General features: G+C 42.2%; 1 protein-coding gene across 3 annotated transcripts in view; it reads right to left on the bottom strand.

The window, feature by feature from the left end:
- ECI2 (enoyl-CoA delta isomerase 2) overlaps window positions 1-12384 on the bottom strand; it is a 37613-nt gene extending 25229 nt beyond the window's left edge. Inside the window, exon 1 of one of the 3 annotated variants that reach the window (XM_042806852.1) lies at window positions 12289-12384. In XM_042806852.1, the coding sequence (XP_042662786.1) occupies window positions 12289-12350 (62 nt within the window). In that variant the 5' untranslated portion in view covers window positions 12351-12384. The remainder of the gene's footprint in view (window positions 1-12288) is intronic. The other 2 variants (XM_042806854.1, XM_042806853.1) reach the window with 2 other exon arrangements.
- Window positions 12385-15537: the final 3153 nt, after the last annotated feature.

Here is a 15537-nt window from a genome sequence, read left to right as displayed (position 1 = left end):
GTAATGGGGATGCTTCTAGTGTTCTGGTATTTCCAATACATCTAACTAGCACAAAAGGTGAGTGCAAATACTCTATAACCAATTCACTTAATGCTGATTTAATAAATAGAAAGAAATTAAAGTCAAATTATTTCCTCCTCTATGTTAGAACATTTCAATAGTTGTTCTAAACACAAGTTTGGCATACAAATCCTTATCAGCTTTTGCTATTTTACACTCCTACACTGTTTTGACATATAAAAACTAGAAGATAATGATGTGTCCGTTGGCAAATTGAAGTGCTGAATCACTGTTGTTTAGTGTAAGTGGCTCAGCTGTGCTTGATAGTCTGAGGGTTTTTTCAATATTAAAGAATAGCTAAAAATCAAAGATCTAGATTACCATTCACCAAGATCTGAAATGGTCTGCTCTTTGTGCTCTATACAGGCATAGTTAATATTCTCTCATTACAGCTGCCTGGAAAGAAACTGCGATCATCTCCTGAAATCTCTGCAAGAGCTCTCTCCAGTGGACTTAAGTTAACTTGATGTGGTGAAAGGCTAAAGCATGAGAGAATTTCCTGTACATCCTCCATTCACGTAAGACATCTCTGCAACAAGGAAGATTTACAGACAAATATCCTCTGGAACACACTCAAAAGTAAGTTATAAACATGAATGTTAGCAGAAAAAATACAGAGCTGTAATACTCAACCACGTGGTATTTGCTGAGAAGCACTCAAAGTTTATTGTAGTATCTGGAGAGCAACAAACTGAAATAGATTCTTTTTACATCCTTATCCAAGGTGACCTTAACAAAACAATCATGGAAAAATACTCAAAATGATTTTGCTGCTAATGGAGAAAGGAAAAAGCCATTTTTATTTGGCTTCTGGGGACAAATCCTGCTGACTGTATGGAGAGCAAGAAAGTTTGATGTTAATGGCTTTTGGCCAAGGTAGGTAGGTTTCTGACAAGGATGCAACTAGCTGCTGGAGCTCCCATCTGCATTAGAAAACCTACTGACACTCCTGCTAGTTCAGCTGAACCAGATAAAGATGACAAACAATTTGTCCAAGGCTTTCTTCCTCTCCTAAATCTATCACACCTAGACACAATGGGGATGGACACAAAGAATACTGAACAAGCTATATAGCAATAACAAGGCAGTATTTGTCAATAGCTTATCCTGTCCAAATCCAGAATTCTTTCAGATAATTTAGAATTAAACAAATTTGCTCTAAACACAAAGTAGCACACTGCTCTTGGTTTTGACACTACTTCCAGCACCTACAACCAGGCAAACTTACAGGTGTTCTGTAAAGACCCAGGCAAATTTACTCAACAAACATCTGATGGTGATTTGGGTTTAGAGCTAAAAGTTCTCACATATATCTAAGACTTGTAAGTATATTTCTGTCATAGCAGAATTTACAGCTGCTAAGAATAACAATGTTATTGGAAAGTTTTATCAATTTCCAACTGATAACTTCCTCTTTAGATACTCTCTTTAATATACCTTGCTCTTAATTTTATCAGAGAAACAGGTAAGCTTGTAGATGTGACACACTAATAAGTCTTGCGTATGACAAAAACGACTGAGAATGTTTGTCACTTTTAGAAATGAAAATTACAAACGTTCCAGGGGGCTGCAAGTCATATCTTACTAAAACACTGTAAAAAGCTTAAGTCACAGCATTTAGAAGGCTGCAGCTCTCAAGACAGAGGTCAGAGTCTCACACTGGATCATGGCAGTTATTAGTGGGGATGCAACATGTACAGAGTCACACTGGCTTCCGCTATCATTGTAGAGATCATGAGGAAGTATTGGTCTCGGAAAGTAACTTAGAAGTTCTTCCCCAGAATAAAAGTGTGTTTCATCTGGCATATTAGTGGCAGTTAAGAAAAACAACACAAAACCAACCAGAAAGATTCTTTTGTTTCAGGAGCAGGCTTGCTATATTGATGTGTTTGAAGCAGTACGCATTTTACAAGCACATTTGTCATCATTATAAAATAACAGCATATTTGAAATACAAATTTTACTTCATTTTAATGGTTGGCTTCTAAAGACCAGATTAGCTAAGAATTATTATGCATTCTACAAGTTATATACCTCTTATACCATATATTCAGAATAAATATTATCAGAGCACCTTACTACAAGAACAGTAGCCACTTTTTTGGAGGGCCAAAGAGTCAGCAAGGAATCCATATGCACAATCTAATCCTTAAGAAATAATTTAAATTCCCAATTAGAAATGGAACCCCTTCTGCTCAGCACTACTGAGGCCACACGTGGATTACTGTGTCCAGCCCTGAGCTCCCCAGTACAAGAAACACACAGACTTAGTGGAAAGAGTTCATGAAGATGATTAAAGAACTGGAGCATCCCACATAGGAAGAGAGGCTGAGAGTGCTGGGACTGTTCAGCCTAGAGAAGACGCCCAGAGGTGTCTTATTAATGTATAAAGATATCCAAAGGGAGGATGTAAAAAAGACAGAGCCAGGCTCCTTTCAGTGGTGCCCAGTGACAGGCCCAGAGGCAGTGGGCACAAACTGAAACACGAGAGGTTCCCTCTGAACATCAGGAAACACTTTCTGACTGTGAGGGTGACCGAGCACTGGCACAGGTTGCCCAGGGAGTGGTGGAGTCTCCATCCTTGGAGATATTAAAAAGCTGTCCACACACAGTCCTGGGCAACCAGCTCCTGGTGGCCCTGCCTGCGCAGGGGGGTTGGATCAGATGACCTCCAGAGGTCTCTTCCAACCTCAACCAGTTTGTGCAACACAAACACATTTAACCTGCTAGCTATACTGAGGCAGTACACAAGCGGCCCACTAACTTTAACAGTTCATCTCTAGACCGGACTTTGAAGCTATAGCTATTCCAGCCTTCATGTGAAAGCCTTCAGTCTGTTTCAGGGGAGGAATCAGAATGATCTGCTCTAGGACAGTCAGAAGACTACATTTGCTATTGAACTGTGACTGTTTAAATTCTCAGCTGGCAGGCTCACTCTGTAAGTCTATCTGCATTCAAGGACAAAAACAGGACTGAGATAAATGCACACATCCAGTCTTTGTAGCCAGAAGTCCACTCAAAGATCAATCTGCAGGTTCATGACAGGAAAAAAAAAAAGTCACCCAAACTAATGACTGCCTAAATTAGTAAAGATCTTTCACAGAGCAAAGTACACCATGAACTCATTGAAATTGTTAACACTTGCTAAAAAGCAAAGTTCCCCCCTCTGCCATTGCCCAGTGTCCTGGGTTGAGTGAGTGGTGGAGTTTTTTGGTGGCAGGGGAGGGGGCTATCGGGGTGGCCCCCTGTGAGAAGCTTCTCGAAGCTCCCCCAGCTCCACCTCTGTTTGGAAAACTGAGCCAATTGGCTGCGCCTCTGCGATAACGTATTTAAGAAGGGACGTGGTGACGGGCAGTGGGACTTGTGAGGAGGAGTTGCTGCAGCTGCGTGAACACCAAGGTCAGTGGGGGAATGGAGGAAGAAAGGAGGGGGGAGGTGTGCCGGAGCAGAGACCCCATCCTGTGGTGAGATGGCAGGGCGGCCCCCCCCCCGCCACACATAGAGACCTACGGTGGAGCAGACATTGATTTATGGCCTGTGGCTCCTGCTCGGATGATCAAGGTTCTGTGCCCAAAGAAGGCCAGGGTCTCATGGGAAAAGGTAGCCCCACTGCTGTAATTCAGCGCTGGGAGGATTGCAGCATGGGGGGGGGGGGTCCCATGCCGGAGCAGCTCAGGAAGGGCCGCAGCCGTGGGAGGGAATCCAGTCAGAGGAAGTTAGTGACCCATGACGGAGCAGTGTGGGGAACGCTGCGGCCCACGGGAGGAATTCATGTCGGAGAAAGTTTGTGGAGGACTGTCTCCTGTGAGAGGGGGACCACGATGGAGCAGGAGGAACAAGTTCCGGACACTCCCCTCACCGAAGATAAGGGAAGTGGCAGCGCTGACTGCACCCCCCATTCCCTGCCCCTGCGCCACTGGGGGAGGAGGTAGAGATATCGGGAGCAGAGCTGAGCCCGGGAAGAAGGGAGGTGTGGGGGGAAGGTGTTCTCAAGATGTGGCAATGCTTCTCACTGTCCTACTCTGTTATGTGTTGTTAGTGTCTGTAATAAATGTATGTTCTTTTTTTCTTCCCCTAACGAGTCTGCCTTTTGCTCGTGACCATAAAGGGGAATTTTCTCCCCATCCCAGTCCTATCTCGGACCCCAAGCCTGGCTCTCTGTCCCTTCTCATTGCCGGAGGGGAAGGGAGAGAGAGCTGCTGCAGTGTGGTTGGCTGCCGACCAGGCCCAAACCACGACACCCAGACAATCACAGACCAGGCTGGGGTGAAGTGTGGGTACATATGCCCTCTGCCAAAAGGAAAGACGTTCACCTGCAAGCTACCCTAGCTACAGATAAAAATACATAAAGTGTCAAGAATCACATCAGGACCTACAAGGGACAGCTCTTGTATGGCTTGCTTCTCCAACCTAACCTTACTTTTGGCAGAACAATAAGAGGAAAGAGGACTGGGAAGGGAAAAAAGCTTTTTCCCCTCTGGGGAGTCAGATGCCAATAGAAGATGATGCTTCTGTGATCAGGTTAAAAGAACTCTACTTACTATATTCAGATAGGAGGAAGTTTAGGGATGGGGGTTGAGTTTTTAAAATTTGTTTGGTTTTAAATGTGGCGTTGCACTACTGTGGACAAAAAGCTACTATGAACTATGTGGTCAGACAGCACTGAGGGCAAAGTCATATTTACTTCTTTTCAATCCAATACAGTGATAATTTCCATTTAATCTTCAGTTAAAACAGACTTCATTCACTGATTGTATTACAGAAGTTTCCACTTGGAGTACTCCTCATTTTCACAAAAAAAAGGTAGCTTTCATACACACACCAAAACAAGAACATAAAAAATTACACAAGTTCTCTCTGCATTTCAGCACAAATTAAATCTGTCTGCCTACTGAATCTACTGCTATCCAGTGCTGTTATCCTTTCTGTAGGTATTAACATGAAGTGTCTGTAGGTAGTGAACAAAACAGCTTAGAAGTTACTAGCTCACTGACAATGCTTATGGTCTCCATTCTGCAGCTGGCTAACCTGCATTACTTAACACTGCTCATATTAAAAGCACTAGCTGATAAAATTCTAACAACTGTAAGAGTGATTTTTTTTTCTTTAATATCATTGCTTTTAGTGATGAAAGATAACTGCCAGGATAATTTAAAACCCAGGATGTCAGCAAATTATCAAGTTGTTACTTGTTAATCACTGACAGAGCTCTCCAAAACCAAACAAATAGCACCACTTGTGCAGTGACTTAAAGCCCCAGTTTTGACGGCAGAAAGAAGCCTTCCAGAACCCATTCCAAGAGAGCTTTTCCTTCCTCTTTTCTGGTAGATCATCTAGTACTGAATTACTTGGCAATGGTTTCTGTTTCGCTCTGAAATAAAGGATGGTTTAACAAGACCTTTAAAATTTTAGCTCAGTTTTCACTGGAGTTTACTGATTACAGTCTAAATTTTATTATAATGAATTTCAAGGGAACTTGAATAATGCCCACTGTAATCAGTAGGCTTATCACAATAGCAAGGCTCAACCATTAACTACATCAGAATAACGAAGAAACATCCAATCTGAACTGAATATCAATATATAATAGTTTTAAGCAGATCGTTTAACATTGATCAACATTTAAATTATTATTTTAAAATAGAATAGTCAGGAAATATGAAAAAAATTACAAATATTCTTATGCTGAATACAACAATAAAGTGGCAAAAAGGAAGAAACTGACATAAGTGGTTCAATCTTCTGTATGTGTTCACTCTAACAAAGATAACTACCAGTGGAACCTCTGGGGTCTACTTTGGCATTACTGTAAATGGAAGTTATCTGTAAACAAGGTTCATTACAGGGAATTAAGTTTGCATATCAAGCCCAGGTAGAATGTCATGTTTTGCACTATGAAGTCTGAATTCCTGACATTCAAGTGTTTTTCATTTCTTCATATGTGCAGTGTTCCAAAAATTTTGCTAGAAATAAATAGACCAATTTCCATCCTCATGAGGACTGCTATGCAAGAATGAAGTATAGCTTGCATGCTCTTTTCACTAGACTGCAGTTGCAGACAGAACATAATTTGCATGGAGGAGAAGTACAAGGGAAGAAAGAAAGAAGTAGTTTCTTAGAATGGTATTACTCAAAGACCGTATCTGCTACCCTAGCAAAAGTTCAAAATTAATTTCTAGCACCATATTAAATTCAACAAACAAACAAACAAACATTTGAAAATGCATTTACATTCTCCTCAAGAAACTCATAACTAACTTCTAAAGGGGAGAGAAATCTTAAAAAGCAAGGGCAGAACATAACTGCGGCTCCTCATGTCAAGTGGAAGCTATCAGAGAGCCCACTTTGGAGAGAATGGCAGTTCAAGCCCAGCAAAATTCAATGACAAAAAGTGTAGTTAACCACCACCTTATTTGCATTAACATTATATCAGACTCTCTTGAACTCGGCAGCAGAGCTACTAGAGAACCACCTAGTGATCACCAACCTAAGCAGGCAAAGCTGACAAGGTCATGCTGACTTCAATGAACTGCTGCTTCAAAGCAAATTAACTACAACAGAAAGCTGCGTTCCAAGCCAACCTGACTTCAAGACTTCAAGACACCCCGGCTTGATATTAGCTGTGAACTGTCAAATCCAGCTCAATTAGAGTTAGTGAGCTTGCTGCTCCAGATTTAATTTTGCTGATTTTAACTGCTGCATGTATTTCTGTTCAAAACAGTTTAAGAGGGTGCTTAAATAAGGACATGAGTTTATTAAGATGTTTTTCTGGACAGCTGTTCAATCATTTCACCACTACCACATATTGCTAAACCAGCATGTGTAAACAAGATGTAGTAACTCATGCAATTAACATTAGTATTTGTAGAAAACGCCTACCATTACTAGATTTAATTGGTCATTTTCCATTGACTAGTTCGGTTCAGTATTCAAAAAACAGTGGAGGAGTTTAACGGCTATATTTCAGAATCCCAAACCTTAAAGAAAAAGAGAAATTCAAGATTCATCGGTAGTATGAAACACTTTCTTAAAGACTGAAAGTTACCTTACAATCACATGTTTAAGGGAAGCTAATTTTACCGGTAATTTGCAAAAAGTTACTGCAAAAATCAAATCAGGCAAGGTTTCAAAAAAGGAAAGAAGGTCTTTTTTTTTTTTTTTAATATAAAGATAAAATTATTACTACTTAAAAGGTAAGGGAAATATCATGAGGTCTCTAAACTTCTTATTGACCTGCACCAAGACAGAAAAGACTGAGCTTGAAAGAAAATAAAATATTTAAAATCAAGACATTTACATGCTCTGCTTGCTTTACTGGTGGTCAGGCAAGGATCTGTGGTCCACAGTTAGTCAAAGGCTGAGCAAGACAACTTGGCTCACAATCATCAACTACAGCCAGAGGCCTGGTGTACTGGAGGGAAGTTTGAAAAGACAAGCACAGTTTCTTGAGCAGGAGGAGCAGAACCGAGTACCTGAGACCTTCAGATTCCATTGTAGGGCAAGAAGAGATGATAAACAGAAATCTGTGACAGAAAAAACCCATGTTGGCTGGCGGACAGGGAATAGCAAACAGCTGAGCAAGCCAAGCCTGAGACACAGCACCAAGAGGCATGACTTAAGAGACTCAGAAACCAAAACACAAGAGCCCACATAAGACAGCAACATGGAGTAAAAAGCATACTCCATAGTGCATCTCTGGTGTAGGATCACTGTATATGTTTTATTCTGTGGATAAAACACAGCCCTGTACATGGACACATTTCCTATGCCAACGTGCCGGATTGCATTCCCACCCAACTGCTAGCAGGTGGGGAAGTTGGTGGGCAGATGCTCAGGAGGCTGCAGGAACCTGCTGCCTATGTCACACTCAGATCAGGAGGGAAACCATATCCAGCTCAGGCAAGACCTAACATCTGGGCAAAAGTTTTATAAAACTTTCTGCATAAAAGCAACTTCTACTGCCAGCACCAGAGGTTTTGGTACAGACCCACAGAAGACTCAGGAGTGTTAGTAAACAGGGTTTTTTAAGAATACAGTCTGATATACTACCTGAGAGCAACACTACAAAAATCCAGTCCTCCTTGTAAAAGGGGATTGGATTAGGGGTGACAGTGAACAGTAGGAAAGAAAAGGAAAGCAGCTGCTACAATACAAAAATAGGGCCTGGCAGCAGGGAAGTGGGTGAAAAGTGAAGAGGCAATAGCGTCCTTTTTGCTCAGCTGGCATGGGAGTATCAGAACAAAACTACTAAAATTTGTATGTCCATACCCATTCACAGCTATCTGAATAGGGTTGACAGAAAGGACTAGGCATTTCCCACTACAGGTCTACAAAGCAGACTTCCTCTGAGGCTGATTAGCTCCTTGTGGCCAAACCTTGAAAAAAGAAACAGGACAGAAGAAGGGATACCACTGAACTTCTTGGTCATCTCCAGGATGACAGTAGCCTCAGAGAGGTTTTCTGCAAGGCCAGGCTTACATACAGTCTGGGTGTGCTGACATCTGCAATTATCCCCAAATGCAAGAAACTTTCTTGTGTACCTGTAGCAGTGGAAGACTGTTTACATCCTCCTCACATAGTAAAAACAAGCAAACAAAAACCTATAACACAGTTGAGAGACTGTTAACAGCAATAAAGGAGTATTTTCAGGGAATGACCTGGAATACTGAGCCTCTTCTCCCTGAAAGAGGCCATAGAGCACAGCCAGAAGTAATCTCTCAACTTCAAGAGATCAGTTCTTATTCCACCCTCAACAGAGGAGTTTCTTCATAAGGCACATAGCTCCAACGCAAAGACAAACCCCCTGGGCTTTTCCGAGGGCCTTACATCTGACTGGCTTAGTTAACATGGTGGGAGGGAAAGCAGAAAAGAGCTGTAAGGTCTGCAGAGACAGAAAAAGGAGGAGATGAAAGGATTATAATGCCCTGCTTTGCTGTATCAACAGGCCCTTGATATAATGACCAAAGAATGCAACTGCACTACCGAGTAAAGGATAAGCAATTCACGGAGCAGGTTCAATCAGTTCCCAGACAGAAGTAGAAAAGGGCTGCACAGACTGAATTGTGCTGGGACTTAATAGCACCTGAGCCCCTGCCGTGTGGATGGGATGTAAACACACAGATGTCTTCTCATGAGATGATGCAGGGAAGCCAAGAAGAGATTTGGAACACTGCTTAAGAGCCAGGATGGAAGAAAACTCAAACCCTTAAGACTGCTGCTTGCCAAGCTGAAGAGCAGATACTGTGGTAAAGACAGATTTACTTTAAGCAGGCAGTATTCCAGGCATGGGCAAAGACCAACAAGGCCACATAAAGGAGGACAACACAACATCTTAAGAGAAAATTAACTGGTTTTCAATCCATTTTAAAGAAAGACCAGCATTTAATATCGCTCCTCTGAAAAAGACTCTTCAGAGCTGCTGAGAAATGATAGTAGCTGCTCATGGAAAGATTAGTCTTTGATAAGATCTGACCCCCTTTAAAGTTGCTGAGGTAACTGTACCAAGGAATACCCTTGGAAGTCAGGGTGTGACTATGTTGTTGTCTTAGTTTGGACCAGGAGAGCACTCTTGGAGCAAGCCTCTAAGTTGTTGCCAACTCCATTCCCCTGCGTTTGCGCTGCAGAGCTGTCTTTGCCCATACAAGTTAAATCCCTTCTAAATTACATAAAATCAGATGTCCTCCAGCTGCTGACAGGCATTCAGTGATGGGATCATACTACAGCTAGCCTGAAGGAAACCCCTGAAACAAGGATAGCATGAATGCAGGTTTCCCAGCAGCAAACGTTCTGCACCCAGTGGTCTGAGCTGCCCTAAACACAGATACGGCCCCACAGCAGCAGAGTGGTGGGGCCTCCGATCTCAAGCAGCTGAAGGCAAAGACTGTCAAATGGGTACAGCCACGGTAGGACTCTTCTGATGTGGCATTTGTGTCAGCAACCCCCCTCCTCAAATTCAAACTTGGAAAAACTACATATTGCAACAGGGCAGGAGAAGACGTGGGCATGTGGGAGAAGAGCCTGTGGAACTCACAAGTCCATGTCTGAAAGTACTAGGAATGTCTTAGGAAAAAACAAAACAAACAAAAAAAACACAAACAAACAATAAGGTAAGAGGAAGTCTTGCATTTTGCCCTTATATTTGTATGAGTCTTCCTCTCCCAATGCTCCAAAGATATACCTCTTTTTTTCAAGTTTAGACTACAAAAAAAGCTTCCTAAATTCATCAGCACCGCAAGGCTGCCAGTGTCTTTGATATAAGTCTGTTAGTATACCGCCGATATAGAAAATAAAGACCACCTGCTGTCTGGTGTTCCACCCTTGAAAAAAGTGCACCTTTTTTCTGTATTGTATCTCATTATATACTAAAAACATTAATGTATTATTAAAATTGATTTATGACCTTATTTCTCATACAGAGTCTTGCTATTTCAAATGTATCTGACTCCACTAGCCTAATCATGTCCAGCAGGCCAGTTTTCTACATGTTTTCCAAATTAGAATTGCTTTCCCTCACTCTCATTGTAACAACTTTGCTATATTGAATTAATATTATTTATCTGTAGAAAGCTTGCCTAAAGAGTTTGTTGGGGTTTTTTTAAATGAGGGCAGAAGTCATGCTGATCACACAATTTGCATTCTCTTTGTTTCTTACTGTATCTTAAAGTGTACATACTTTAAATAATTTATCACAAAGCCTTGGGAAAAAAATGTAACTTCATGCATAAACAATTACAGTTTTCTGGTCAAGATGCACTCATGCCTAATGGAGATACTTGGATACCTGAGTAAAAGCATTTCACTTATGAAAGCATGCATTATAACAGTTGAATCTTCATGATGTTAACAATCAGAGTATCACAGGTCTTCAATCTATTGATACGATGATGTCTGCTTCACTATTCTATTTAGGAACTTGCTTAACAAGTATATGCAACACACCAAATACTTTGAGTATTTATTAAGCTGGTTTTGATTGCAAGAGGAAATTCTACAAACGGACACACTTTGTGATTCTACTCATACAGAAACAATTTTACAGTGGAACTTCCAATTTCACTACTTCTAATAAAAATGTTAATCCTGCAATTCTAATTCTACTTGCAAGTCGGTGAATTATAGAATGGTTTGGAATGGAAGGGACCTTCGAGATCATGTAGTTCCAATCCCCCTGCCACGGGCAGGGACCCCTTCCACCAGACCAGGGTGCTCCCAGCCCCGTCCGACCCAGCCTTGAACCCTTCCAGGGAGGGGGCAGCCACAGCTCCTCTGGGCACCCTGGGCCAGTGTCTCACCACCCGCACAGGGAAGAATTTCTTCCTTGTATCTAATCTAAATCTACCCTCTTTCTGTTTAAAACCATTATCCCTCATCCTATCCCTCCCTAATAATGAGTCCCTGCCCACCTTTCCTGTCCCCCCTTTAAGCACTGGGAGGCCGCTCTAAGGTCTCCCCGGAGCCTTTTCTTCTCCAGGCAGAACACCCACAACTCTCCCAGCCTGGACTCAATCCATCCTTCCTGCCTCCCACAGCCCAATTCACGCTGGAGGACCACAGATGCCGCAGTGCACACTACTGTATGTGACACTTTATTGGAAAACAGCTTAAAACCAACATGTAATAGCGGCACACCCCAGGAGGTGTTTGTTGTATCAATATTTGGAAAACTAGAGCAGCTTCGCAAGAAGACTTAATAAATTGGACGCACAATTAAGCTTTTGTGGGACTGATGGGGGGAAACCACAAGAAAGCACAAAATCACACATTCCTCTTTGTATTTCAGCAGAGTTCAGATGTCGTACCCCCCCGCCTGACCGACAACTTCTTTGGTTCCTAAACACTTGCTGCAGGAGACAGAAACATGACACCCTGTTTGAGGAAGGTAACAAACGCAGGTCTCCCACCTCCACAGTGCGTTCAACCACCTCCAAGGCGGCCGGTACGGCTGGAAGCGTTCCCCCCCCCTCCAGCAGAAAGTGATCTCCCCTCACCTGAGAAGGAAAGCAGTATCCCCTCCTGCGCCTTAACAGGTCACCGAGCGGCAGAGGCCGGAGGGCACCCGGTTTCCACAGCAGGAGAGAAGATGACAGGACACCCACGGCCCCTACACCCCCCGGCCTTCCCCGACCCTGCGAGCGGCCCGGCGGAGTGAGGCGGCGGTGAGGGCGGGAAGACCGCGCAGCAGCGGCGGCAGGACGGCGCCAGGGCCCCCAGATGGGGAGCGGGGCTCACCTTATTTCGCGGAGCGGCTGCCAGCACAACCTGCGGACGAAGGTCAGCGTCGCGGCCGCCATAACAGGGGAAGTGGAGGGCGGGAGGAGGGGACGGTAAAACCCCGCCCCGCCGGAGCCGCCGCCGCGCCCTCGGCTGAGGAGATGGCGGCTGCCCGCCCGGGAGCTTGGCCGGGGGCGGCCGCCCGGCGCATCCCCCTCAGCCGTCCCCGGCAGCGGTCTGAAGCCGTGCCCTGGAAAACGCCCTTCGGGACGGGGTGTGTGGGGTGTGGGGTGCGTCAGAAATCAAACCGGGCTGTCGTGCAAGCACTGACGGGCAGCCTGCGGAAAACAGACGTGAAACATGGGCTCGGCTCAGCCCCCCCACAAGTGCCATGTAACGGGTATCACGTTATTAATCAGAGCCATTACCTGTATTATCTTTCTATTTCTGCATTTGTAAGAGCTAGTTAGCTCTTACAATTTTTTGTGTCGTTACTTTTCCACACGAATCACCTGGCGAGCTGCTGAACAGCCTGTCTGTACCTCAGCAGGGCTGCCGCTCTGTGAGGGTGGAATAAACACTAGCACCTGCCCTATCTAACTTAAAAGACGTCGCTATTTATTGCTAAGCTTTTGCTCTTTCAGCTTCAGCTCCTGAGGCACATTTATTTTTTCCTTGTCAACGTTATCTGCTCTGTGAAAGAAGTTTCTGTGTTAAGTGCTGGAAAGATCTTCATGATTCGGATAATCGACTCTGTCAGTCTCCTTTCAAAATACATCCAATAAAATCACCTTCTAGTCCTGGGGTGGGGTTTTTTTGGATTTATTTTGTGGTTTGATTTTTTTTTTCCCTCTCCCCAAAACTAGATGCATTTAAGACTTATCCTCAAGGATACATGTTTCAAAGTCGTTAATGAAATGTGGGGTTCTCCTTTCTTAAATGTTTGGTTACAGTTTTCAAAAAATGTACACAGCTGTTAGCACTTTTCTTCCCCCGTACTGCGACAGTTGTAATGCATGAACCTGGTCAAATCACACATAGCTGACTTTTTCTAACATAGCCATGGATTTCAAGTACAGGTGATCTTCGAACTTGATACCCCTTGACTTTTACTTATGATAACATCCAAAAGCCTAGTATTTCCCAATTTCAGACACTACCTTTACTGGTTTGCACCTCGAGCTGACCTACTTAAAATATGTATTTATTTGTGTTTTAGCCTCTTTATGGCATTTTCCTTCTCTGCTACACAGGGCTGTGAGGTGAAATTAATTCATGTTTGCAGAAAAATTTGAAAGCACCCTCCCAAAGGTGTTGTAGTAAATGCTGTTGTGGTTCTATATCCTTACTTAGCACTAATCAAGCAAAACTCATGGCTTTCAAGTATGTACCTTGTTAGACAGAGACAGTATTTTGAATGCATAAAACCAAACTATGGAGTAAATTTTGCTCTAAGATAGAGGAATGAGGTTTTCTGCGAATAAGAAAGGAGAATTTGGCTCTAAAATGCTAGCATTTGTTCTGTCAAATAACAACTCTTTTTCTACTGAAACCTTGTGTATATAACAGTTTTAGTCTTGTAGTTTGAAAAGGCCAGAAAAATAATTACAGAAATATAATATAATGAACATCAGTAGAAAGTTTTGTTATTTTTGGTATTGTTAGCACCACTGTAATGAATCTACAGAGAATTCCCTAGAGAACTCATTTAGTAAGTTGTTCCAGATTTATTGTTTGACAAATAAGTCCCTAATGACAATGCCCTCTCTAGCATTTTATTATTAATGGTAAGATGAAGGGTTTTTCTTGGCTGCATTTTTATCTTTGTGTAAAATTCTCATATTCTTTCCTTTAATTCAGAATAGTACAGCTTCACATTTTGTGCTACTGTCTAGAACCTACAAGTGGAGGAAAAAAACCACACTTCTCCTGAATTCTCCTTGCCTTTAAAATATTATCCTCTTAAAAACATAAGAACCTTTTATATATTTGCTTAGTTGAAGGTAACTAACAGTAATGAAAGAGACCCATTAGACCCAGTTCACCCATTTCAATTCAAAGGCAAAATAGTCTCTTGCAGTATGTTTTCTATTGCCTCTATGCCGGTGAATACAAAGCACAGCAGATGTGCTTTTTTGGGGAACTTCCTTCTCACTGTATACTGCTTGCAGAAAGTTTTTGCTGTTGAGTATCTGAGATTAGTATCTTAGATTTTATGTTTTTAAATTTCTTTCTGTTGAATGTATGTGGATTTAGATAGGTCTATTTTTTTAATAAAGTCACGCTGGAACATCTGAGAATGAATGAACATTTTCCAGTTTTACCTGAAGACAGCAAAAAGGCATCTCTGCCTTCAGTCAAAGATGGATTGCATGCTATAGAAATTAAATACAGACACCAGCAGTATTCAGAGCTCACCAGAGAGGGGCATAGAGAAATAGTAACCACAGTGACTTCTTTTTCTCATGACCTGTGTAAGATACATATCACAATCCATGTGTCTACAAAAGCGCAATTTGCTGTATGTGTCTGTTTCAAGAAACCTATACCTCCAGATGTCCTCCTCCCCTCTTTCTTCTTTTTAATTCTGTTGTTTTCCTTTCAACTACTTAGCTACTTATCATTCATTTGACTGCTCAGGTGAGCTAAAATATTAAAAAAGCATTTTGTGAATAGAATGTCACATGAACATCTTTCTATTCTACTGATGGTATTACCTTTTCCTTACATATGTGATATTACTTATTTTCTTAGCATGATTTTAACTGTTTATTCTTTGCAATGTATTCTTACTCCTGGAAGTGGGATCTTGTGGGAACAGTGACACATACCTCACAGGATGAGATTTAAATGTGGCTTACACACTTTTATACAAAAGTTACGTGCTTTCGTTCTGGACCTTCATATATGTGCATATGTGAATTTTACCATATGTGTCCTGTCGTAATAACTATAAGCTGTGTATATGCTAGAGAAACTATTGTGCCCTTATTACAAAACACAAAATCACGCGGTAAGTTTCCAGACCACTGGATGCTGATGTTTTGGTTGCAGAATAAGTGGTTTGGCTGTTGTAATGTAAACCTGCGTGCTATGTGTTTCAGCATAATTGCAGGTTCTTTGACGTGTTGATACAAGCCTGAACAAAAAGTGTGTTGCGTAACAAACACTTTTTACACAAAAACTGTTTTTGCATAAAAAGGGAGGAATGGTGCTGACATCACAGGAGCTGATTCTGATACATCAAGATGATCGCTTTATCATCTG

This window comes from Tyto alba, unplaced genomic scaffold (assembly GCF_018691265.1).
Source record: "Tyto alba isolate M040663 unplaced genomic scaffold, T.alba_DEE_v4.0 Super-Scaffold_48, whole genome shotgun sequence".
NCBI classification, from domain to species: Eukaryota; Metazoa; Chordata; class Aves; order Strigiformes; family Tytonidae; genus Tyto; species Tyto alba.
Note: the sequence above shows the minus strand (reverse complement) of the source record. Positions and strands in the feature narration are given on the sequence as shown.